This window comes from Sceloporus undulatus, chromosome 11 (assembly GCF_019175285.1).
Source record: "Sceloporus undulatus isolate JIND9_A2432 ecotype Alabama chromosome 11, SceUnd_v1.1, whole genome shotgun sequence".
Classification (NCBI taxonomy): domain Eukaryota; kingdom Metazoa; phylum Chordata; class Lepidosauria; order Squamata; family Phrynosomatidae; genus Sceloporus; species Sceloporus undulatus.
The window spans coordinates 4,314,117-4,338,759 of NC_056532.1; the positions used below are offsets into that span (position 1 = coordinate 4,314,117).

The following is a 24,643-nucleotide window of genomic DNA, read 5'->3' on the forward strand; positions in this document are numbered from 1 at the left end:
TTTGTGGCGTTAAAAGGAGTAGTTAATATAATAATAATATAATTATAATAATATAATATAATTTATTTGTAACCCGCCTTTTCACAAGGAATCAAGGAGGGTTACAAGAGCAAAAAGGATTAAAAACAATCAGAACCAGTTACAGCTTAAAAAATTAAAGTTAGCGTTTAAATTAAAGCATTTCAAAAAACATACATTAAAAAGGAATTAAATTATTATGGTATATACTGTATATATATATATATATGTGTGTGTGTGTGTATATGCATGTGTAAAAATCACTAAAAATCATAATACATACCAGCAGATACTCTGTGTGTGTGTGTGTGTATATATATATATTATATATATAATGTAAATATATTTAAAAACTATATATATATATATGTGTGTGTGTGTGTGTGTGTGTATAGTACTGTATATAATATAGTTTATTATATATATATATATATATATACACACACATACACATACAGTATATACCTGTATGTATTGTGATTTTTAGTGATTTTAATGAGATTTTAACACACAGACACACACACATATATATACATATGTATACACACACACACAGAGATATATATGTCTGTGAAGTCTCCCTTTCTGCTGCCTCCTTCATTGAAGCCCCTGCGAACGGGAGCCGGAAGAATCAGCGCTCCTCCCCTTCCTAGCCTCTATGACTCTTGGGAGCCGGCGCCGCCGCGGAGGCTCCCGGGACTACAGCCCCCAGCAACCCTCTCTCCCTGCTAATAGCGCCAGCGCCCAGGAGGGCCTCCGCGGTGCATGCCGGGAGTTGCAGTCGCGGCCTCGTGGGCGGGGTCTGGCCTGGAAGAGAGAGAGAGAGAGACTCCGTCGATGCTGTTTCCTGTTTGCGGCGGAAGTGACGCCGTGAGGAGGAAGAGGAAGAAGAAGGCAGAGGTAGACAAACAAGAGGAAGAGGAGGAAGGACCCTCTCAGGGTAAGGCTTTTGAAACAGAGATATACAGTATATAAAGAGAGTCTGGATATATATGTATATATACACACACGTATATAATATGTGTATATATCTATACATATAGATACACATATCCACACACATAAATATATATACATGTCTCTCTCTCTCTCTATATATATATATATCTATATATGCACTGGCTTTTAAAGTGAGTTTGTGTATTAAGTGCAGAATTAGCATCATGCCACTGGCTTTTTTGAGATATAGATATATAGATAGATATATGTATATCTGTATTTCATGGATATGCATTTCAGTATATATATAATATATATATGTGTGTGTGTGTGTGTGTGTGTGTGTGTTCAGTACAATGTATTCAATATAATGTATTTACACTGGTTTTTAAAGTGTGTGTATCTGTGTGTGTGTGTATATATATATATATATATGACTGTGTTAAATAAATAAATAAATGCAAAGGTTTTTAAAATGTGTGATATACTGTATATATGCACACACATTGGTAAATATATATATATATGTCTGTGTGTGTGTGTATATATATATATATATATAAGCTTTTAATATCTTTATATTTGTGAAGCACTTTGGGTCCTTTTCTGGGAGAAAGGCGACATAGAAAGAAAAGAAAGTAAAACAAATACACAGGTTTTTAAAATGTTTATATATATATATATACACACACATATATTAATATGCACAGATTGGTGTTTATATATAAATACACATGTCTTTAAATGTTATATACACACACGCACACTAATATCCACACATTGGATTTATATATATACATATATATACATATATATATGTATGTGTATTAAATAAATAACTACACAGGTTTTTAAAATGAGTATATATATATGTGTGTGTTTATATCATACAGTTTAAAGACCTGTGTGTTTATTTGTTTAATACACAGACACACATTTAGATATGTATTTAAAACTAATGCGTGCATCATGGCATTGGGTCTTTCAATACATACAGATATATCCATGTGTGTGTCTTCAGTATATATATATATATATATATATATATATATATATGCTGGTTGTGGAGATATATGTGTGTTTGTGTGTATCAAGTGCGCAAGTGTATTAAGAATGTCAATAATTGAAACCCCATAAACAAACAAACAACTCTCCCTACAAAACGCAGCAACAGCCGTTTAAAACCTTGGACCTGGGTCCAAAGCCTACAGCAGAGATAACCCAGTTTGAGCCCTCTGTCACTGCCCTGGCTCAGCACTAGAGGATGCTGGGAGTTGTAGTTTGTTGTGGGCCCAGAGCTTTCTGTGACACAAAACCACCGATCCCAGGTTTGCCTCTCATTGAGCCAAAGCAGTCAAAGCGGAAGGACTCAGGGAACTGCTGGGGATGTTTGGCCTGGAGAAGAGAAGGCCAAGAGGGGATATGATGAGAGCCCTGTTTCAATACTTGATGTCACATTGAGGAGGGAGCAAGCTTCTTTTCTGCTGCTCCAGAGACAAGGACCCAATGGAGCAGTGCAGAAGACACTCCTTCCTTGGAGAATGATGGCGTCTCCTTCGTTGGAAGTCTTTCAGTATAGGCTGGGTGTCCATCTGTCAATGGGGATGCTTTGATGGAGAGTTCCTGCATGGCAGAATAAAGGGCTTGGACTGGATCAGGGCCCTTTTTGGGGCCTCTTCCAACTCTAGGATTCCTTTCTGTGATTCACACTAAAGTGGGGCCCCCTCCTTTCCTCCCTTTGAGGCTGACCAAACTCCTCTCTTCTTGACCGATTCCTTCCTTCCAGGCTGCCATGCCCAGCTTCCTACCTCCGCTCAGTCCTTTCCTTGCAGCCCTTAATCGGTTTACTTCTGCAGATTAACCGGATCAAGGCTTAAGTCAATTAGATCGGAAGGTGAGGGAGAGTAAATCCCGACCTGGTTTATTCTCCGCCATGAATAAGAAAACCTGGGCTTTGGGGGGGGGGGGGGAATCTCTTCCAAACAGTGCTTTCCTCCTTTATCTGCCCGGTAGCTTTGGCCATGGAGGGGTTGGTAGCCTTCGCCCAGCCATGCTCCTTTCACTCCTGCCTTATATCTTCCCTATCTTGGTTCTCCAAAGGTCTCTGTTTGAGTCTCAACTCCAGTCCCCAAAGAGAGACCCAAACTCTTCTGCTTGGAGCTAGAGCCATGGAAAATACCGGAGGGTGCGTCATCCTTCCCCAGCCCTTTCCTCAGGCCTCTCACGTGACGGAGACATTCCCAAGGGCCTCCGCCACTCGGACACAGTCTCCAGCTGCAAAGGGAATCCTTTGCTTTGCTTGCTAGCCAAGGCTGGAGGGCTCAGTTTGCTTTCATTCTGGAGCAGTAGGAGAAGAGATTCCTGCTAAGCATTGCAAAGACCTTTTTAAGGGTAAGAGCTGTTCCATGACGATGGGAGACGCTGCTCCCTTGGAGAGCTGTGATGCTTGTATGGCAAAAGGGGTCTGGATGAGAGACACAACACTCCTCCTGAAGCTGAAGCTGGGGTACAAACTCACTTCCCCCCTAAGGACACCCCAAACCCCAGTGTTTTTCTTTCCCCCTTGGAGGCAAACCTGGAGGGAATCAGGTCAGCCGATGATTCTCTTTGTAAGCCTTGGCATCATGCAGCCATGGTGGGCCCCTGAATCTCTCAGTGGGCATCTGTTGTTGGCATTTGCAGCCCAGTCGGCTTCAGCTTTTGGTGTCCCCTTGGTCATCCACTGCCCTACTTTGGTCTTGCAAACTCAGGGCAGTAGCCGCTGTGGTTTCCAAGATTCAGTTAGTCTTATCTGTAACGTGGCCTTCCTCTTTCCCCAACATGATTGTCTTTTCCAGTGAGTCACGTTGCCCAGTCACATCCAAAGGACAACAGCCACAGTTGCCTTCTAGGTAGAGTTCAGGCTCAGTTTGCTCTCAGACTTGTGGATTGGTCTTTTTGTGGTGCCAGACGTCTCCTCTGGCACCACATTTCAAGCGCATTGGTTTTCTTCCGGTCCAGATTTCACAGCCATGCATAGAACTTGGAAATACTGTGCCCTGGATGAGCCTGACTTTGGGATGTGTTTATTCTAACTTTGGGTGTCTGGCCAGCATTAATCTGCCAGTGGCTACCAGGCCAGCCTCCTTGGGTTCCGGTTTTGCAGACCACCCTGCAGTAAGGCCAACTGTACCGGCTTTTCAGAACCAGAAGGGCAGGTCCAGTCCATTGCAAGTGCTTTATATTTGATGGTCCATGTGGGTCCTACTGCCATTGCCCACTTTGGCTCTAAACATAACCCAGTTTCTTCTTCTTCTTTTTCCCCGCAGCAAGATGAGCCTGAAGTCGGAGCGCCGCGGCATCCATGTGGACCAGTCGGAGCTGCTGTGCAAGAAGGGATGCGGGTATTATGGCAACATCGCCTGGCAGGGCTATTGCTCCAAATGTTGGCGGGAGGAATACCAAAAGGCCCGGCAGAAGCAGATCCAGGAAGACTGGGAGCTGGCTGAGAGGTAAGAGGAAACTGTTAGCATTCTTGCATTCGCTTTCAAGGAGTTAAATTCTTTCAAGCTGTCCTTTTGGTATTGCCGGCTCTGGCTGACCATGTCTGGAAGGCCTTGGGCAGTAAAACAAACTCGGCCATCCCTGGTTTTTGAAAGTCTGAGCTTCCACAGCGTTCCACATCTCAGTTGGCTCCTGATAAATGGCTGCCCTATGTCTCTGTGTTCAGTTTGCCAAGCCTTTAAAACACGATTATCATCCGAGGAGTGATAAGCCTGACACTGGTTGTTTTCTCTTGCTAAATGCTTGGTCACTTGAGCAGAAGGTTGTCTTTGTATTCAGGGATTTTGTATGTTCTTCTGGTGGAGGAGAAGAGGGTGAGTCTTGGTGGCCCTACCTTTCCTTCCCGCTCACAGCCCACTTGGGACAGTTGACGACTGAGGAGAGATAAGATATAAGTGGGGAAAGAAATGCCAGCAGGAAGACTTTGGAGCGCTTGGCTTCCTTTCTAGATAGGGCAGAGGGAAGCTTTTGAGTGGGGAGGATCTGCTTAGAAAATGCACATTTCAAAATGGAGATGTTGTTGTGGAGCATTCGCCCTCGAAGCTTCTAAGAACAGGAGAAGCTGCCCTTGCATGGAGTTGGACACTCAGTGCATCTTGCCAAACACTGCCAACAATGGCCTCCTCCAGGGTTTTGGGCAGGGTTCTTTCCCAGCTCTCTCCAAACATCCCTGGGCTTCCTTCCTGGTGGTCTCTTATCCAGGGTTAAGCAGGGCTTCCAAAATCAGACTAGTGGGGCGGGGAACAAAAAGTATTGCAGACTCCTGGCTGGGAAGGTTCTAGGAATTGTAATGGCTCCAGGCTCACTGATCATCGGCCATGGAAGCCATGCGTTCTTTTGGGACTCACCATGATCCTTTGCCTCTTTCTCTCTTGCCCTCAGGCTCCAGCGCGAGGAGGAAGAGGCCTATGCCAGCACCCAGCACCCGCCTGGGGCCCAGTCGCTCACCTTCACCAAGTTCGAGGAGAAGAAGACGAACGAGAAGTCGCGCAAAGTGACCACTGTCAAGAAATTCTTTGGGGCTTCCCGGCCGGGAGCAAAGAAAGGTAAGGACCGAGTGCCATCTTGCGCCTTAAACGTATTCCTTGGGCAGCCATGTTTCTAGAAGATGCCTCTGTCTGTACCTGGAGTCAAAGAAATAAAGAGCAGCAGGCAGGCTTGAGCAACCATATTGACATAAAAGCGTCTGCTTGCTCTTTCCAGAATTACCCAGGAACAGGTTGATGTGGCAGCCACCTCAATGAAAGGTTTAAGTACAGAACAGAGCAGACATTAGCCTCCATGATACTTGTGCTAATTGCCAAATGCACTTAAGGCAGCAGCTGTGCCGAAAATGTAGAAGAATTAAAGGTTGGTGCCATCTGCTGAGAAGAGCCGAGTCCTGGGGTTGCGCAGAGGCTGGCGTGCTCCAAGGCTCCTGCGCCAGGGAGGCTTTGCATCGCTTCTCATGCTAAAATGGGCAAGGATGCAAAGCGCTTTGAGTTCGGATGCTCCTCCTGAGCCAAGGCTGGCCTTCAATCCTAGTATTTAACGATTTTCTAATCCTTTTAACCTTGTCTGAGTATATTAACAAAAAATAGCACTCATGGTATTCAACCCAAAGCATAGTTCAACCCACTATGCTTGGTGCCTTTCCTTATCCTGACTTGGCACTTCTTAACTCTGGCTTGTGCTGGCTGCCCCGATGTCTTCCATAAGTCATAACTTTCCATTTGCCCTAACACCGGTTGCATGTGTTTTGAACAGTATCATTTCCTGGTTCACAAACTGCATGTTTTGTACCTTTAAAGCGCATTCTCAAAGGTACAGTTGGCCACCCACATTTGCAGCTTTGACTTCTGCTGATTTGCTTATCCACATATTTGATGAATGTGTTCCTTCTAGGACTCTCTAGGTCCTCCAGTGTGACTCTATGGACAACCCAGAAGCTGTCCATAGTTGTGCTGGAGGACATAGACGTTCCTAGAGACAATACTTCTCTAGGCATTTGTAGGTCCCCTGATGTGAGTCTATGGTAAACGTCTGACAGAGGTTGACCATAGAGTTACAACTGGAGGGTCTAGAGATTCCTGTTTGTGGTTTTATCACTTTCATGGGGGTCTTGCCCCCCTAACTATAATTTCCTTTTCCACTTTGGGTCTGGCTTTGTGGCGGTGCGTAACTACATCTTCTCCTAACCAGTTATTGCATGCCTCTTCCTCCTAAGCCCTGACCCAGAATGGTTTGATCTACCCCTTTTCTTTCCCTTTTTGGTATTTGTGCGTCCTGTTTCCTTTCTCCTCTGTTACCCGCGGATGCCCCGCATGCTCTTTTGCGTTTCTTCCAGCCGCGCAGGAGTCCGGCGCTAAAACCGAAGTGCCTGGGAGCGAGCTCAGTGCCGACACTCTGCTCAGGGACTTGAGGGAGATATTCGCTCCCCCTTGGGAGCTCACGGCTCCAACCGAAGGTAACCCAAACCCAGCCAGCCCTGGTCTTCGCCTGCCTTGGTTGCCGACCCCTGTTTTAGTGGCTTTGCAGAATCCCAGCTGAGGTTGTGCCTAGAGGTAGCTGGCCCCAGGTTGGACCACTGCAAAGACCCCAAGCCAGGCCAGAAGAAGGGCAGCGGCTCCGAAGAACATGGTTAAAGAAATCTCTTTAGTTGAAAGACCCACCTCAAATCCATGGGATTTGACTCAACTAAGGCTGGCAATTTGACTAAAAAGCCCTTCGGGTGTACTAAATATATTCCTAAAAAGATTTAAGGGAAAATAAAAAGCAACAGACGCTGGGACAGTTTTAGTTCTGAGTGTTTGATTTCTAAGTGTGGTGGTTTGAGTGCTGGACTTAGGGTTCGAATCCAGCTCAGCAATGGAGACTCACAATGCGACTTTGGGCAAGTCACAGACTCTCTCATTCATTCTGGATCCTCCAGAGCCAGCTGTCTTTGTTAAACTGAAAACAGTAAAGTCCTGCTTTTAAGTAAATACTTTCCCAGTTTGTTTGGCAGCCTTTTCTTAGGCCTGTTCCAGACTTCCAAAATAAAGCTGCTTTGGGTCTCTTTGGAGGTATGCTATTTTAATGATGCATGGGTCCTAAGAGTCCGGAGGTCATGCCAAAGCCACACTCCATTCCTAAGCACTGGAGGGCAGCTTTGGTGCAGCTTCCAGATTCTTAGGATGCATGCATCATTTAAATAGCATACCTCCAAAGAGACCCCAAGCAGCTTTATTTTGGCAGTCTGGAACAGGCCATAATCCCCTTTTAAATGTCAGGGTAGTTTCAATGGAAGCTGGCATATTATCCGCTTGCAGAAAAGCCTCGGAGGTGTTCCGCATCAACCACGCTGTTTTCTTTTTAACCAGTTGGGTGGTCCCTGCATTTTCCAGCTTTAGTAAAACAAACAAACAAAACAAAAACACATTGCTGGACATGGCTTCTTAGGGGTTGGACCATGCCACATCCAGCCCTAGAGAGTCAGTATAAGGGGCACCAATTCACTACACTGTTGTATTAAATGGGACTTGAGCATCCACAGATTTTGGTATCCATGGGGCGGTCCTGAAATCAAACCCCAGCGGATACCAAGGGCCCAATGTGTTTCTTCAGTGAAGAAAACGGCACAACTCTGCTTTAGGCAAACAGGATGGGAAGATTGGGCCTTGCAGATGTTGATGAACTGCAACTCCTAGTACCCTTTGATTCTCAACTTTGATGGCTGGGGATGATGGGTGTTGCAGTCTGACCACATTGGGAACGCCACATGATTCTCAACTCTGGCTTAAATGCGTCCGCACTGTGTCTGGCGCATCCGGTACCTACTAGTTTTTAGTTACTATTCTGCCTGCTTTGCAGAAGATAATGTTTGCAGCCCTTGTGTGCTTTTGTGTGTCTTGTGGCATGACTTCTTCCTGTGCCCACCATAGCAATTCACCTTGCAGGACTCTTTTTGTGTTGTTTTTTGTGGGGGATGATGGAGTAGTTTGCACCCTACAACCTGAATCCTTTTGGTGAGACCATACCTACAGTATGAAATCTAAATGAATTTTGTGTTTAGGCTTGGCTCCCATCTCATCCTTTTGGTGAGTCTCAGCTAAAGTAGACCTATTGGGTCATTTGCTGACTGGTGCGCCAACATGTTGGTCAAGGTGGGCATATGGGTGGGCCAAGAGCCAGTTTTCCCCTACCAGACTCCACTTTGCAGACTACAGCCCTCCAGAAGTCTATCACTCCTTGTTTTCCTCTGCAGTTGTTCTTAAAATGGCTGCAGGAAGTGATCTGAGAATGGAGGAAAAATTGAGGACTGGAGGAAAATGTCTTCTCCTTAGTGAAGGCAGAATTTTTATTGGGGAGCAATGCCCTTGCTTTGCACCCCTTCCCCCATAGTTACCCCTCTTCCTTTTAAACATAGCTGGCCCTGGTTTATCCAAACTCCTATCTAGGAGTAACTGGCACAGCATCATCTTTGCCTCCCTCCATGGATAAGAACCTGGAGTAATCCAACCTGTTTCAATGGTACAATGCCATCCCCATCCCACGCTCCTCCTAGCCATTGGTACCCGGCATTAATCATCCTTTTGTGCGCTGGGTTTGTGGTTCCACTTTGCGAGATGCCAACTGAGTCTCTTCTTCTGTGTTTTGTTTCCTCTCTCTTTGTGCTGTCGCTCCATCCTGCTTCATTTCCATCTCCTTGTCTTCCATTCTTCACTCTGAGCAGCGCTGGTTGGCAGGCGGAGAGGTGGGTGACTTGGCGCTGTTTCTTCCCTTTAACAGAAATAAACAGATTTATGGTTGCTCTTGCTGTTAGAATCCAGCTTGGCGGTGTCCTCATCCTGATGGCTCACAGAGCGATGCATGCGTCGGGTGTGTGCAAAATGTGGGTCTCTGCACACAAGAGTAGACCTATAATAGGGCTAGGCACAGTCCAGATCCCAAAGGGTTTCACTTGATTTTCCTCTCCTTGGGAGATCTAGAGAGCTTCAGGAGGAAGGCCATGGCTGAGGACTTCCCCAAGTTTTGTAGCTTTCCAACCTGTTTAGGAAGACCGTTCCATGCCTTGGAGTGGTGTGAAAGCTTGGAGTGGGTCCATTGCTCCCACTGACATGGTGGCACTGGGGATCATGGTTATAACATGCAGGAGGCAGCTTGCAGCAGTGATCCGTCCCCTTGAAGTGAGCCGTCTCAATGTCTTGGCACCACAACCAGCCATTCCCTCAGCAGTCAGGACATGGGCAGATGCTTCCATAACATTTGTGGGGTAGATGGGAAATGGAGGGGAAGGAGGCACAATCCACCATCTGTATCCATGGGCTCCAGATCAACGGATACAACAAACCATAGATTCAGCAGTAGAAAATGGATGAGACGTGATGTCTGGAGAGAGACGGAGGATCTCAAATGGCAGGAATCCGAGCATAGTGGTCATTCACTGTTGTAACCCACCTTGATGCCATGTCAATAATAATAATAATTATTATTATTATTATTATTATTATTATTATTATTATTATTATCCATGCCTCCCATCATTTTGCAGATCCTCAGTCTGTCTTCAGCATTAGGTCTGTCTATTGTATATAAGGCGCGGATGTTCTCCCATTGAGGTTGTAGATTTCCTTCTCCAGATCTCCTCTGTTCACAACTCCATCATGGCCACCCAACACGGGCGAAGCCCTTTCTAACCTTTCTGCCCTTCCCTTCTCCTGTAGATGCTCCGGAAGCCAAGGCTCCCAGTCCTTCCATCAGCCGGCAGGTCAGTATCGAGACGGACCGCGTCTCCAAGGAGTTCATTGAGTTCCTGAAGCCTTACCACAAAGCCGGCCAAGAGATCTACAAGCAGTGCAAGCTGTTCTTGGAGACCATGCACCACAAGCGGGTAGGTTGGCTTTCGGATAGTTTTGCTGTACTTTATTTCGTCTTATGCTCCCTTGGGGCGGGTACCGAGAGAAAGATAGGATGTAAGTGAACTAAATAAATACCTTGGCGTTGTCGGTGGCATCGTCCATTTTCACAGGCAACAATGGCCTTTTTCTCTCTCATAGGAGCTGAGCATTGAGGAACAGTCTGAGTACGCCCAGGACTTCTACCAAAATGTGGCTGAGAAGCTCCAGACGCGCTGGAAAGGTATTTTTCCTCTTGGAATGTGGGTTTCCGGTTGCTGTTGGGTGTATTTCAAGTTGTTTCTGGATTATGGTGGCCATGGTGAAACTATTACCGGGTTATCTGGGTATGTTTTATTCAGATCTTGGCCTGCCTTCCTCTAAGGCTTGGGTTTCCATGACTGAACCCTAATCTCCTGGAATCCCAATCCAACACTTAACTCCCAACAGCAGCCTGGCTCTTAAAAGTAGGGTTTCCTTGGAGAAGTTTCTTCAGAGGGGTTTTCCTGTTTGTTTCCTCTGAGGCTTGTGAGAGTATGATTTGCAAAACGTTGCCCAATGGGTTTCCAATGGCTGAGCAGGGATTCACAGAGTCCTAGTCCAGTACTCAAACCACTGCTCCATGCTAGCTTTGGTAGTGCAATAAAAAGAAAAGAGGAGAATGTTTCCAAGCTTCAAGCAGGACTCCAAATCTATGTTCCAAGTCTTCCTCTCCCTTTCCCCCCCGCAGTGCCTCCCGAGAGAGCAGAGAAAGCGATGGACCAGATTGAGAAGTACCTCATGACCCGGCTGTACAAGTATGTTTTCTGCCCAGAAACCACCGAGGATGAGAAGAAAGACCTGGCCGTCCAGAGGAGGATCAGGTGCGGCTTCAGGGATGGAAGGAGATGTGAGGTCTTCTCAGGAGGTGGCTGAGAAAGTGGGTTTCCCAGAACCCCTCCCTTTCCCTTGCACCTGGCTGGTTCCCCTCTTTCCTCCAGTTTGATAGAGTTTGCTACAATTTGCAAAGACATAGAAAAGTAGTTGCAGAAACCCAGTTGTCTGCCCTGGCATCTGCCTCTTTCCCTGAGGCAGCTAGGTGTTCACTTCCATTTTTACAAAAATGGGTCTGTTTCAGGTCTGCAAAGGATAAAGTTGTGTATGTATCTGTGTGTGTGTGTGTGTGTATTTTTAGGTTCCTGATGTAGACCTGAAACAATGTTATTCCCCCTCTCCTCTCTCTCTCTCTGTCTGTCCCCCTCCCAGGGCTTTGCATTGGGTGACCCCACAAATGCTGTGCGTCCCTGTCAACGAAGAGATCCCGGAGGTTTCTGACGTCGTGGTGAAAGCCATCACAGGTACGCGTGCAGAGTGCTGACAGGCTGGTGATTTATTCTGCAAACTCTTTTCCCAGTGTTTCTTTACACAAAGCTTGCACACAAGGCCAAGCACAAGTGTAGGAAACCTGAGGCTCTGGGCCAAATCTAACTCTCCTTCACTTACCTAGAAGGCCACATGCCTTTCCCCGTAATATCTTCCTTTGTGGGTTTCCCAGCTTGGGTTCCCCATTCCCAAAGGCTTAAAATACCTCCTGAAGGCTCCGTTATCAGCATTAAGAGCTTTAACCTGGAAAGGTGTTGGTGGGGTTTTTTTGGCCCTGGCACCTCTGCCTTTTGCTCACCCAGCACAGGAACTTGAAAACAGGACCTCAGACTGAAACACGTTTTAGCAGAACCTCTAAAACCAGGAGGGCTTTATCAGAGCCACCTTGGCTACCTTGGATCTGCACGCAACTGGCAGCCCTCCATCTTGTAACCCCTGTTTTCCGTTTCCCGTCTTGCAGACATCATTGAGATGGACTCCAAGCGCGTCCCGCGGGACAAGCTGGCCTGCATCACCAGCTGCAGCAAGCACATCTTCAACGCCATCCGGACCACCAAGAATGAGCCAGCCTCGGCCGACGACTTTCTCCCCACCTTGATCTACATTGTCCTAAAGGGCAACCCTCCCCGGCTCCAGTCCAACATCCAGTACATTACCCGCTTTTGCAATCCCAGCAGGCTCATGTCTGGGGAGGATGGGTATTACTTCACAAACCTGGTAGGTACAGCTGGCCCCCTCTCTGCTCTCTTTCCACCGGCAGGCAAAGACCTTTTTATTTAAGGCATTTATTTACTGGTGCGTAAAGTATGAGGCAGAAGGGTGTTCTGCATGTGGATAACATCTCTCTAGAGATCTCCAGGTCCTCCAGTGCAACTCTGTGGTCAACATTTGCCAGAGGTTCACCATAGAATCATGCTGGAGGACCTACAAATGCCGCAGAGAAGTGCTTTCTCTAGGAACGTTTAGGTTCTCCAGCACAACTCTGTAGTCAACGTCTGGCAGAGTTGCGCTGGAGGACTTAAATCCTGGTCTCCAGAGTCATAGTCCAGTGCTCTCATGCTGGATTGTATATAAGGGACAATGTTCCCTCGAGTATCGGAGGTGGGGTCTCAGGATGTTTAGAACTTTAGATGCCAACACCACACCTTGAATTCAGCATGCGTCCGTGCGCAAGGTTGCCTTGTAACGTGGTGATTTCTTGCAGTGCTGCGCTGTCGCCTTCATTGAAAAGCTGGACGCTCAGTCCCTGAACCTGAGCCAGGAGGACTTCAACCGCTACATGTCGGGCCAGAGCTCTCCCAAGAAGCCGGAGCTGGAGAACTGGCCGGCCGACGTCTGCCCGGGGGTCCAGCAGATGCACCACAACCTCGACCTCCTCTCGCAGCTCAACGCGAGGCAGGAGAGGATTGTGAGCGGGGCCAGGAAGCTGGAGAGGGACCTCATTGACTGGACCGAGGGGGTCACCAAGGAGGTCCAGGAGATCGTGGAGAAGTTCCCCTTGGAGATCAAGGCCCCCAACCCGGCCTTGGCCGCCATTGACTCCGAAAACGTGGAGAATGACAAACTGCCGCCTCCCTTGCAGCCTCAGGTTTATGCCGGCTGATTTCCCTCTCCTGGTTTCTGGGATCTCTACAGACATTGCTGTCCTCCGCTAGAAGGCTGGTCTGAAGGGGGAGTGGGGGGAGGAAGGAAAGGTTGGGTTTGAAACCGGGGCCTTTTGAAAGGTACTTTCTGCTGGCGGTGCACTGCCTGATATTTATTTCTTAGCCGGAGTTGCCCTGTGTCTTGGCGTTCACTTGACTACCTAACCCATCGTCCCATGATACGGAAAGCCAGGCTTCTTCTGCACTCCAGAGGCGTTCAACTGGGGCTCCCATAACTCCATGCCCAGCATCCACTCCCAGAAGTGTTGGATTGCAAGCTCCCGAATCCTCCATGCAATATCTTCTTCCCGCGGTGTTGGACTGCAACTTCCACGGTTTGAGGAGTTACAGTCCAATCCCTCTCAAAGGCAGCCCTCTTGGAGAAAGCCGTATTGGACTATAACTATATTTTGGCGATTGTAAACTCTTCCCTTTTCAGGCATGGACTGTTTGTGTGTGTGTCTGTTTCCGCAAGTGCGTTTCTCCCACCGCCTCCCCTTTAAAACAATACATTAAATTATTTTCTGCACTTTGCTGAGAATGCCAAGTTGGAGACTAAAAACAAACCCGGCAAAACAGAAAGGTACCTAGACCTCCCGTCCTCGGAAAAGGAGGCTCTCTCTTGTAAAGTAGACATTTAAAGATGTACATAGGTTTCAGGTATTGGCCGCTGTCTTCGCCCGCATGCCATCTTGGTAAGGAATGATCAATATTCTGATTATTCTTCTTATTCATGGTTGGAGTGGCGAGTTCATAGTTCCAAGAGTTGGGGGAAAGAGGGAAATGGGTGATGGAAAGAAATCATTGCATCGTGGCCAGTGACCCATTGAGCTGTAAAGCCCATTGAAAAGTTAGTAGCTGTGTAGGAGAGGCTGCCTTACATATCTAAGTCTTCAGCCTTTCTATCTCCTTCTCCAAATCTTTCAGTGCTCTCCGTTGCTTCAATTCTCCGCTGGCTTGAATCCTTCCCCCTTTTGCCAAGGATCAAGTCGTATTTTGAAGACGCAAAGATGTCCTCCAGTGGCTGGACTTAAGTCCAGCAGATTTCAGAGGGGTTCTCCTAAGGGTCTATGTGTCTTACGTCCCAGATGGCGACAACTGACTCTGCCCTGCACAAATAATGCACTTTGACACTGCTTTAACTGTTCAAGCGGTGTCAAACTGGATTAATTCAGCTGACGTCTGCACTTGCACACTCCACGGTTATGTTGGTCTTAAGGCTCTGCCTGGTTTCCCTTTTCTGCAGAGACAAAACCACCAGTCGGTTCCTTGGGTGTTTACATTACATGCTAAATCTGACCCAAAGGCAAAGACTGCCTAACCCATTACTCTCTTGTGTGATAAACTCCGCTGGAGTCTTTTGCTTGAAGGGGTTGGACTGCAGCTCCCAGCATCTGGAGGGAAGTCATCTTGTGGAAAGCTGTCGGGGGCCACTCCTCTTTACAACATTAACCATTTTAATACTGTTTTGAAAATTACTATTTCTCCTTCAGTTTTCTCTGATCTGGTTGAGTCTTGTTCTCACCTCTGCTGATCTTATGAGTTTCCAAGGCCTAGGTTTTCTGAGCTGGCATTTCGGAGGGTGTTTGTTCAATGCTGCACAATCCTCCATTGTTTCTTAAAGCGCTTAAGTTCAGGCAGGTACAATGTTTGGTCTTGTCCTCCTTTCTTTGAAATCCATCTTTGCTCCCATCCGCCTTTTGAGCAGCCCACCTTTCTCAAAAGCCAGAAGCGAAGGGAGTTCGTCGGAGCAAAGTGAGAGGCCCTCTGAGCATTAAATGTTACTTGCTCCTGGACTTAACTCTCTGCTTCCTTTCCCCACCTCTTTTTGTGCCGGCGGGACACACTAGGTGCTAATTCTGGTTTCCAGGTACATGGTGACACTCCTGAAAGATGTATTCTAGATGCTGCTACTAAAAAAACACGCTGTCAAATGAAATAAAATCTCTTCATCCAGATTCTTTGTATTAAAAATGCTCGTTCTTTTCGCCGTGGAAAGATGGCCGTTCCCTACCCGGGAAGGGTCACCGACGAGGACGGGGAGGAAAAGTGAAGTGAGGTGGAATCGTCTTCCTTTCGGCTTGGTGAATTGTGGGACTTTGGGTAGCACAAGGGTGCGTGACTGTTAGGGTTTGGGCAAGGGGCCTTGCACCTCTAAAGGGTCCCTGGTTGGGTGAAATACATCGCCATCCCTCCCCAGATCCTTTTACGTTAAGACCTGGTTCTCCCTGTGACATGAGCGTATACAGTATATCCAAAGGGGACCCAAAACATATATAATCAATCCCCCTGTCTTCTTTGTTTTTGTGTGTTGTCTTCAAGCCGTTTCCAACTTGCGGTGATCCTAACACAGATTGTCACGGGTTTTTCTTGGCAAGGTTTCTTCAGAGGAGGTTGGTCTTTGCTTTCCCCTGAGAGCATGACTTGCCCAGAGTCACCCAGTGGATTTCGTGGCTGAACTGGGAATCCTGGTCTTCATAGCCATAGTCTAACATTCAAATCACTGTGCCATGCTGGCTCTTTAGATAGATATGTTGGCAACCTGGATGTGACGGATCTATTTTCATTTTAATCCTAGGCTCCAATGGAGCTTTCCAAAGTGCTGCAGGAATTGGATTCCTTTAAAGGCTGCAATGAGACCCCAGAGTGGAGTCAGTGCCTCACCAACATGGGAACCATCAGCCATGTGCTCCAGGGTTAGATAGAAATCTTTTTGCTGGTCATTCCCTGACGATAAGTAACACAGAAAAGCTTTTCTGGGTGGTACTGGTGTTCACAACCTATAAGAAACGTTAGGAATTATGGTGCCAGGGTATCTTTAGGGTAGTTTGGGAAATGTCTTTAGGTAAAAGGAAGGATGTGCCTCAGAAATTCCTGCCTTGGACTATTTGCAGTTGATAGAGGAGGATTCCCAGCAAACCGGGAAGACGGCTAGAGCTCCGCAGTTTAAGTTCAATTGCAAAAGAGGATTTCTGAGGTGGTTGTGAAGCATTGTGACCCCAGAATACTTCTCTCTTTGCACAAATTGCCATCAAGAGAGATCAGGATGTAACACTTAAGAGTTCAGATGGAGAGGCGGCTGTTGTAAGTAGTCATCCCAGGTCGCAACTGACGGGCAATTTTTGTTTTCTGCTGGGGTTCATGAACCAAGTTAATATGTGCAAAATGTCACTGTTGTTCCAAAGTGTCGAATCTGGGTTAGACAGACATCTCTGGGTTCACACACATCCCCAGGGCTGCGTGTTGGCTCTCGTTCGCTTATTGAATTGATTTGTAGCCTACCTTTCTCCCCCAAATTCTCATTGATTGATTGATTCGATTTGATACCCTGCCTTTCCTCCAAAGTGGCATGGCACAATTCCATTTTAAAAAGGCCTGCTGTGTACCCAAAACCATGCGCAACTTGGATAAGTTACTTTTTGGGACGCCCGGTGCCCAGAATTTGCCAGCGGTGGATGACAACATTTGGCCACGAAGGCGACACAAAACTTCCAGGTCTGCGTTTTCTGCATGAACGAGGCTCCTTTCGGCTGCGGACGTGGCATTTCACCGCCAAGGCGTTTGCCCACCTCCTTTTAAAGGTAATGTACCCAAAGTGATAGACACCGTTGAATGCACTTTAAATGTCAAAAAAGCAAAGTGTGGTGGTGGTTGCGCCTCTGGGCTTGCAAACGTCCTCCTTTGCAAAGGACGGTCTTGGATTTCAGTGCCTCCTCTTTATGTACGGTTCTTCGTCTTCACGATTGCCGTTTCTTGTTGTTGTTTGCTCTCAGCAAAGGCCCACAACGACAACATGGTGGGGATCAGTAGGGAAAAAAGCAATTGCAGTACAGGTGGATGGTTTCAACTAAGGAAAGCACAAATGTCCTGACTTTGCAAGACTTGGAGGTCTCTTGTATGTCAGAGTTGACTTGACTGCAGTCATTAAGTGCCATCATTAAGACAACGAAAACCTTGCAGTCCAAAATGGCAGCATTTCCAAGCTGCCATTGCATTACGTCTTAAAGCCAGAGTCGTCACCCATTTATATCTCTTGACTTTTGCAAATTCTGTGCAAAAGTTATCCCCCTCATCTGTTTCTTCTTTCTTTGGCAACTTTAGAAAAGACTTTTCCGGATCTTTTGCATCCAGATCTGTCGAAACAATAGGAAAATGCAACCTGACGTCAAAAGGCTTGTCTGATAAGAGCGATTTGGAACAGGAAGCGTGCTCTTAAAATAGAGAAATTAAAATAGAGGGATTCCTCCCCCCCATCTTTTAAAGGAAGGTTATATGCATTTATACAGTTGGTGCTTTTTGAAAGCGCTGTGCTGCGTTTCCAAGCTCTGCAGAGGGCAGTAAAGGCCAATGTTTGGAAAGAAGGGTTGGATGCTTGGAAGGAAGAGTAGGATGCCACCATCCACTTGATTTATATTGTATTGTATTATACAATTATTAGAAAATTGCTTTAAATCCCACCTTCCTCCCGTAAACTTGGATTCAAGGTTGCTTATGATTTAAAAAGAACAGCAAAAGAGCTACAAACATGCCCAAAGTGAACACAAAAATGCAAGCCGAGTCTCCCTTTTCCAGCAACGCTTGGGACCAGAAGTGTGTTGCATTTGGGAGTCTCTTCAGATCCTGGAATAATTGCGCCTACGTAATCTTGGCGACGCAAATCAAAACCTGGAATTCATTTACGTTCCGCATGCCCCTTTCGCACAGCGCCTGAAGGTAATTGTCATATATAATATTTTTGTGCATGGAACGAAGTTGGCGTCCAAAGTCTGGAGTCCAATGTTCAAACCAATGTGCCACATAGGCTCCTGTGCCTCCCATCTATTTGCCCATGTAGGCACAATTGTATCGGCTGGCGCCAGAAAGGCCCAAATTCAAGATCCGAGCCTTCCTTGGTTTCAAGAATGGGAAGGCACCTCTGCGGGAACCAAACCCCTCTGCTTTTGAGAACTAAATATACAGCTGGTTTTGTGTTGCATTTTGTTCAACGATTGCCATGAACCTCTGGCTGTTTTATTTTAGGCCTAATGGCTTTTTGCACTCCAGGTGAAATTGCAGCAAGGAAGATGCCGCCTCCTCCTCCTCAAATTCTGACAAACCCTTCGCCGCGATTACTGGGGCGGAAAGGATGTACTCGGCACGTTTTTGCGACCGCTTCGCCGGAGGCCCTGAAAAAGACTCAAGCTGCGAATGGCCCAGATACGGGAGGACGCCATGGCGTGGCGGAGGAGGAGGAGGAGGAGGAGGAGGAGGCCTGGTTGGCAGGTTCTCCGTCCCTCCAACATCTTTGGGATTTGCCGCTCTGGCATGCCTCTCCGAGAAGAAGCAATTTTACACATGGGTGCCTTTCCTTAATCCCTCTGGCCTTGCAAGGGAAGGGACTGCAAGGAGGGATGAGTTTGGTCCAAGCGACTGTTACTGAGAGATTTCCATGAGTTGGCATTGCAAAGAAGAGGACTGGGAATCCCCCAAAGCTCTATGAGGAATGACTGGGGAAGCTGGGGGTGTGTAGTTTGGAGAAGAGAAGCTGGAGAGGTGATATGATGGAGCCACCTTTAAATGTCTGAAGAGGTATCATGGAGAAGACATCTTTAAATATCTGAAGATGTATCATGGAGAAGATGGAGCCACCTTTAAACATCTGAAGAGGTTTCATGGTGAAGATGTTTTCTGCTGCTCCAGAGACCAGAAGAGGAACCAACGGGTTCCAATAGCAACAAAGGTGATTCCATCTAAACATTTGGAAGACCCTTCTGTAAGACTGCCTTGAAGGTTGCCTTGCAGGCTGCTGGACTTTCCTTCTTTTGGAGGCCTTTAAAGAGAGGTTAGGTGTCCACTTCTGCAAAGGGCTTTAGTTGTGCATTCCTACATGGCAGAAGGTTGGAAGAGATGACCCTTGGGGTCCCTTCCAACTCTCTGAGTCTATATTCTCCTGCTCCTGGATGGGAACTGCCATCCATCCTTGGAAGGCTGCATTCGGGGGTGGATGAGGCCCAAAGGAAAAGGAGTGCCCCCCCAAAATAGCTGAGTATTTCTTCCCAAATCCCAGAATTAACCACTAGAAGAGGGATTTCAACCGTGAAGCATGGAAGAAAAGCCACAAGCAAATGATGGAAGGTGGAGCAGTGATCTAGGAAATGGTCCCACGTTATTGGGGCAGGTAGTCCATTTTGTGTGTCCGGATTGTATGCTGTGTCCTGAAAGCTTTGCATCCCTTGTTGGGAAAGGGATTTGTTTTGGCCTCCAAATCCTAGGCTTTGCTATCCAGCAGGACCAGTGGAAGAGTCTGAGCGGATGCTGGGAAGGGTGGTCCCAGTAAAACAGCTCTGCGTTTGAAGTTCCCTAAACCTGTCGTGTGTTCTGCATCCTATTCTGCATTTCTAGGCTGTGCGTCGTCAGGATGTTTGATGTAATTAATCCGATGCAAATGAGTCGCGGTGATTTAGTTGCTGCTCTCTCTCTCTCTCTCTCTCTCTCGCTCGCGGGCGAGGCAAGGTGTAACTCTTGGATTAAACATAGGCAAGTGGGTTTTCCTTCCTCCGTTGCTCCATATCCTGGGGCTTCCTTGAGTCGAAGTGGCAACCCAGTGACCTAGAATAGCTGCGCCGTGGAGGAAAGTGGGGCTCGGAAGAGAGTGAGGAACCCCAGAATGCCATAGCATTGAACCATGGCACTTAAACTGGTGTAGAACCCGAATTATTTCCGCAGTCCGGATGCAGCCTGAAAGGCATATGAGAAAAGACTTGCTTTCCTTTGCCCCAGTTGAAAGGTGGACCATAGACAGTCATGTAATTAATATCTTTATCCAGGGAAAAGAAAGGCACGAAGTGAAAGGAGGAGGAGGGAGCCATGCAGAAAGGGACGGCCTGTTCCTGCCTGCTTTGGGAGCGCTCTTTTATTTATAAGCAAATGTATGCAGATTTAATCAATTAAGCACGCATTAGCATTCAGGCCCTTAATTGACGGAGATTTATTCACGCAGGAGTGGCAGGGAAGAAACGAAAAGCAAAAGGCAGAGTCCCAAGTGCATCAACGCTCAGAAGGGCTTTAAAGCACACTGTCAAGTCAAGCACCTCCAGAAGACGTTCAGGGCCTGCCTTGAGTTCGATTTCTGAACAGTCAAGAGGGCTGGGGACGGGGACGGAAGAGGAGAAACCTCCCATCGATCCATCCAAAAGCAAGAGAGGGCCACCCAAACTTGGCTCCTCCAGCTGTTTCAGGCCCAGAAGCCCAGCCATTCAAGCTCTGATGGGGAGCAGCTGGGCCAGGCCTTTTAAGAGCTGAGTTTGCTAAGGCCAGGGCTGCAAGCAACTCCTCTGTTATTTCTTGGCCAGCGTTCATGTTCCTTGTTTCCAGACCCCTGCATTGCCTACTTTGGACTTCTTCGGCCCTTGGATTCCCGTTGCCTCCCTTGGACTCAGGCCGCTTGACCAGCGCCTTTCTCTCAATGGACTCTCACAGGCAAGGAGCATTTCTAGCTGATGGTAGTTGGCTGTCCCTGGCTGCATTCTCAGTTGGTGAACTAGGACACTTTTAGGGACTTTTGCCCAGGGAGGGTTCAAAGGCCACAAAACTGGCCTCTGTGGTCCAACAACAACCCCTTTGCCTCCTCTCCTTGAGCCAAGAGGTTGCTTAGCATGGGCAGAGTGCCGGTCCAAGTTGTTTGGTGGCTTAAAGGGAAAGAAAAGAGGGTGCACCCAACCTTTCCCATTATTTGGGGTCCAAGCCAAACTTCACTTTCCCTCATCCCCAGATCAGGCAAAATGCAGTCATTCCAGGCAGCTTTTGCCTCTACCCAAAAGCCAAGGAACTGAATCCCTTTCTTTGATGTCTGTCCATCCGTCCCCAAATTTGATCCCAGGCCAGGGCTTCCCAGCAATGAATTATTTAATCCCCTTAATGGACGTCGGGGGCTCCAACAAAGCCCCGGGTGACTTATTCGCTCGCTCTTGACTCTGGCGGCTCAGGTTCCTCCTTGGCGCGGCCGATGCCCGCGGGTAACCGATCTCTGCGCCAAGGAGAAGCCTCCAAAGGTCTCTGGTTGGAGCCCATGAGCTCAGCGCCGCTTCTCCATGACCTTCCTTAGGACTTGGGCTTTTTCTTGGGGTTTCGGTTTAGTTTTGTGGCACGGCAGAGGAGGATTTCAGCTCCATGCCATTCTGTGCAAGTTGTTCATCTGCAGCATCTGCATCATCATCCAAGTATTTCAAAGACATTGTTATCATCCTTGGCATAAACACCTTGCCAAGCTTTCTGCTGCTGATGGAGAGCTTGACCTTTTGCAAACTTAAGTCCTCTTCTTTCCATTTGAGAGATGCCAGTCTTGGTTGGCATTGACGTCTTTGCTTCCAGATGCTTCCTAAACTTGTAGCTTTGTTTTTTTCCGTCTCACGTGAGCCTCTGCGTCTGAGTCCTCCACCTCCGCCAACTTCGTTCCTCCGTTTTTCTTTCTGTAAGGCTGCGCTTGCCAACTTTGCTTTCAGCGTCTCCCGTTACGCCAAAACCGGGAAGTGCCTCGCACTCAGGCCTCCTTGGAGCCCGAGGCGACGTCCATTACGGGGCCTGGTGCTTTCCCATTTAATAAGCACTTAATATCTTAATAAACTTTTATAGAACGCATTAAAGGGAGAAGCGAGCTTCTCGGCTCAAAGCTTCTTAGGTGAGTGCTCTTTAATCGGCCCAGGCTATAATTTAGTCATATGGGAGAAGAAGGGGGGAAATCACTTTTTGCAAGAGAGAAGGAGAGAAGGATTTGCAACAGCTCCCTTTGAACAAATGCATTAAATTACATATCTATCCATTTTGCAGAGAAAAGACATTGATCACCACTGTTGCATTAGGCCAATGTCAGAGAACCATAGAGTTGCAAGAGGACCCTAAGGGCCATCCGGTCCAACCCCACTCTGCCATGCAGGAATACCATAGAACGCCATGCAAGACTACTATAGGATGCCATGAGGGATAGTATAGAATGCCATGCAGGAATACTATAAAATGCTAGAGTTGGACACAGGTTCTCCTCGGGGAAAAAAGGCCAAGCGAGGAAGCAAGGCCAGCGGCCATTTTAAAACTTTAGCTCAGAGATAAGAGGTGTTAAGTGCGCCAGCGAGGTGGACGCCATTTTAAAAATGTCTCCTCAGGAGTAAAAAGTGACATTGCCAGGCGCACCAGCGAGGTGGACACCATTTTTAAAAAATGCGCAGGAATAAAAAGTGACTTTGCCAAGCGCGCCAATGAGGTGGGCGCCATTTTAAAAATGTCTCCTCAGGAGTAAAAGGGGACTTTGCCAAGTGCGCCAATGAGGCAGACGCCATTTTAAAAAATGTCTCCTCAGGATTAAAAAAGGCGAGGCAATCTGCCATTAAACCAATTTTACCTCAGAATTCAAATTCACATTTATGTACGCGATTCTCTTAAGAAATCGCATCAGTTGTTTTAAAATAAGAACAACGATGTTTTAAAAAATGACCAGCGAAACACAGCTTGATTCTGTCAGATAGTATTTAAAAGCCTGACTGGAAAATGAATCTGTGAAGAGTTCCTCTAAATGCTGCTGCTTAAGGTTGAACTGGGAGCCCAGTTTGGTTGGTGGGTGTCTGTGAGGGAGCCATCTTGTCTTTTGCCTCAGGCTGGCAGATTGTATTGTAAATAATATATACAATGGTGTGTGTCTCTCTCTCATATATATATATATATATATATATATATATATATATAAATCACTCCTCTCTATATTTGGTTGGATATCTTTTTGAGCCGGGGGCCGGGTTGCTGTCCCTCAGACAACTGGGGGGCCGAAGCCAAAAAATAAATAATTAAAAAATTAAAAAAAAATTAAATAGATAAATAAACCGGGACAAATGTAGGACAACATTTTCACTTTTTTCACATGGACACTTTTTTTAAAAAGTGGAGGACACACGAAAAAAATGCTGATTTTTAAAATTTTTTAATATAAATGCATGTTTCTGAGGCTTCTATAGACAATTACCCCTGAGCACGAGAGGCCAAAGGCCCCGGCGGCAATTGGTGGCAGGACCGGGCTGGGGCCGGTCCCAAGGCCTCGCCGGGCCGCATCCGGCCCGCGGGCCGCAGGTTGCCTACCCCTGCTCCATATCCTTGGATTTACATCCACAGCTTGACAATATTCCATATATATATATCTACACACACACACATGCACATATATACAGTCAGTCTTCTGTATGTATATATATGTGCGTGCATATATAATATATATATATATGCACATGTATCTCATATACACACACACACAGAAAGAGAGAGAGAGAGAGAGAGAGAGTCAGTCCTCCATATCCATGGATTTATTTATCCACTAATACAACCATCCACAGTTTGAAAATATTCCATATATATATATATATATATATGTACACATACACACACATATGCACATACATATACATACATACATACATACAGTCAGTCCTCTGTTTTTATGTATGTATATGTACATGCATATATATATCTGTGTGTGTGTGTGTGGAATATTTTCAAGCATCCATGGCTTGAAAATTTTCCTACACACACACAAACACACACACATCTTTTCCAAATAGCAAACCATGATTTTGCCATTTTATGCAAGGGACATTATTGTATTATGGTTATGCCATTGTACTTAATGGGACCCGAGAATCCACAGGTTTTTGTGGCAGGTCCTGGAACCAAAGCCCATCATTAATAGTATTATTAATACAGTACTAATAATACCTCATTGTATTCAAGGGGACTTGAGCATCCACAGATATTTGGTATCAATGGATGCTGCTGGAACCAAGCCCCAGCAAATAGCAAGAGCCCAAACCCAAAAGATACCAAACGCTCCCATTATATTTCATCTGAGCCGAACTGGAATCCTCCCAGTAAAAATGATTGGGAGAGAAGAACAGGTTTTCTCAATTGCAATGTATTGCTGTGCATGTATTGCAGTCTGCAGCATTTTGGAGTGGCATGAGGCATTAAGGCGCGTTGATCCTAAAAAAGACCCACTCCTGGCGGGAGATTAAAATTAAGATTAAAAATGATCTCGAATGGATGTTTGTGGGGGGTATAGACCTGGGCAGCAGCCTCCATTTCATGTCCTTGGAGGGACTGCCATACTGAGAAACGTATATGAGTTTAATGGGATGCGTTTGCTTTGGGATGTCCTACGTGGGCAGTATATGCCCTTTTGGTGCCCCATAGATGCCCCTTTGGTGCCCCACAGAGCTCTGATTCTGCCATTTTGTGCCTTTATCACCGATCTCTGTTCCCATTCTGTTT

General features: G+C 46.7%; 1 protein-coding gene across 2 annotated transcripts; it reads left to right on the forward strand.

Moving 5' to 3' along the window:
* Nucleotides 1–822: 822 nt before the first annotated feature.
* On the forward strand, nt 823–15,318 carry RABGEF1 (RAB guanine nucleotide exchange factor 1). Of its 2 annotated transcripts, XM_042442530.1 has the most exons (10): nt 823–958; nt 4,266–4,448; nt 5,383–5,546; nt 9,194–9,214; nt 10,185–10,351; nt 10,518–10,599; nt 11,086–11,218; nt 11,601–11,692; nt 12,178–12,434; nt 12,922–15,318. In XM_042442530.1, exons 2-10 carry the CDS (start codon nt 4,270–4,272, stop codon nt 13,318–13,320), a joined length of 1,494 nt encoding a protein of 497 aa, XP_042298464.1. In that variant the 5' UTR covers nt 823–958; nt 4,266–4,269; the 3' UTR covers nt 13,321–15,318. The 2 variants fall into 2 exon arrangements, with proteins under 2 accessions (XP_042298464.1, XP_042298466.1); XM_042442532.1 differs by lacking the exon at nt 9,194–9,214.
* The last annotated feature ends 9,325 nt before the right edge of the window (nt 15,319–24,643 follow it).

Coding starts and splice junctions, on each gene's coding strand:
- RABGEF1 (XM_042442530.1), top strand. CDS start 4,270: ATGAGCCTGAAGTCGGAGCGCCGCGGCATCCATGTGGACCAGTCGGAG. Junction 5,547..9,193: donor CCGGCCGGGAGCAAAGAAAG/GTAAGGACCGAG, acceptor CACTCTGAGCAG/CGCTGGTTGGCAGGCGGAGA. Junction 11,219..11,600: donor GCCGTCCAGAGGAGGATCAG/GTGCGGCTTCAG, acceptor TCCCCCTCCCAG/GGCTTTGCATTGGGTGACCC.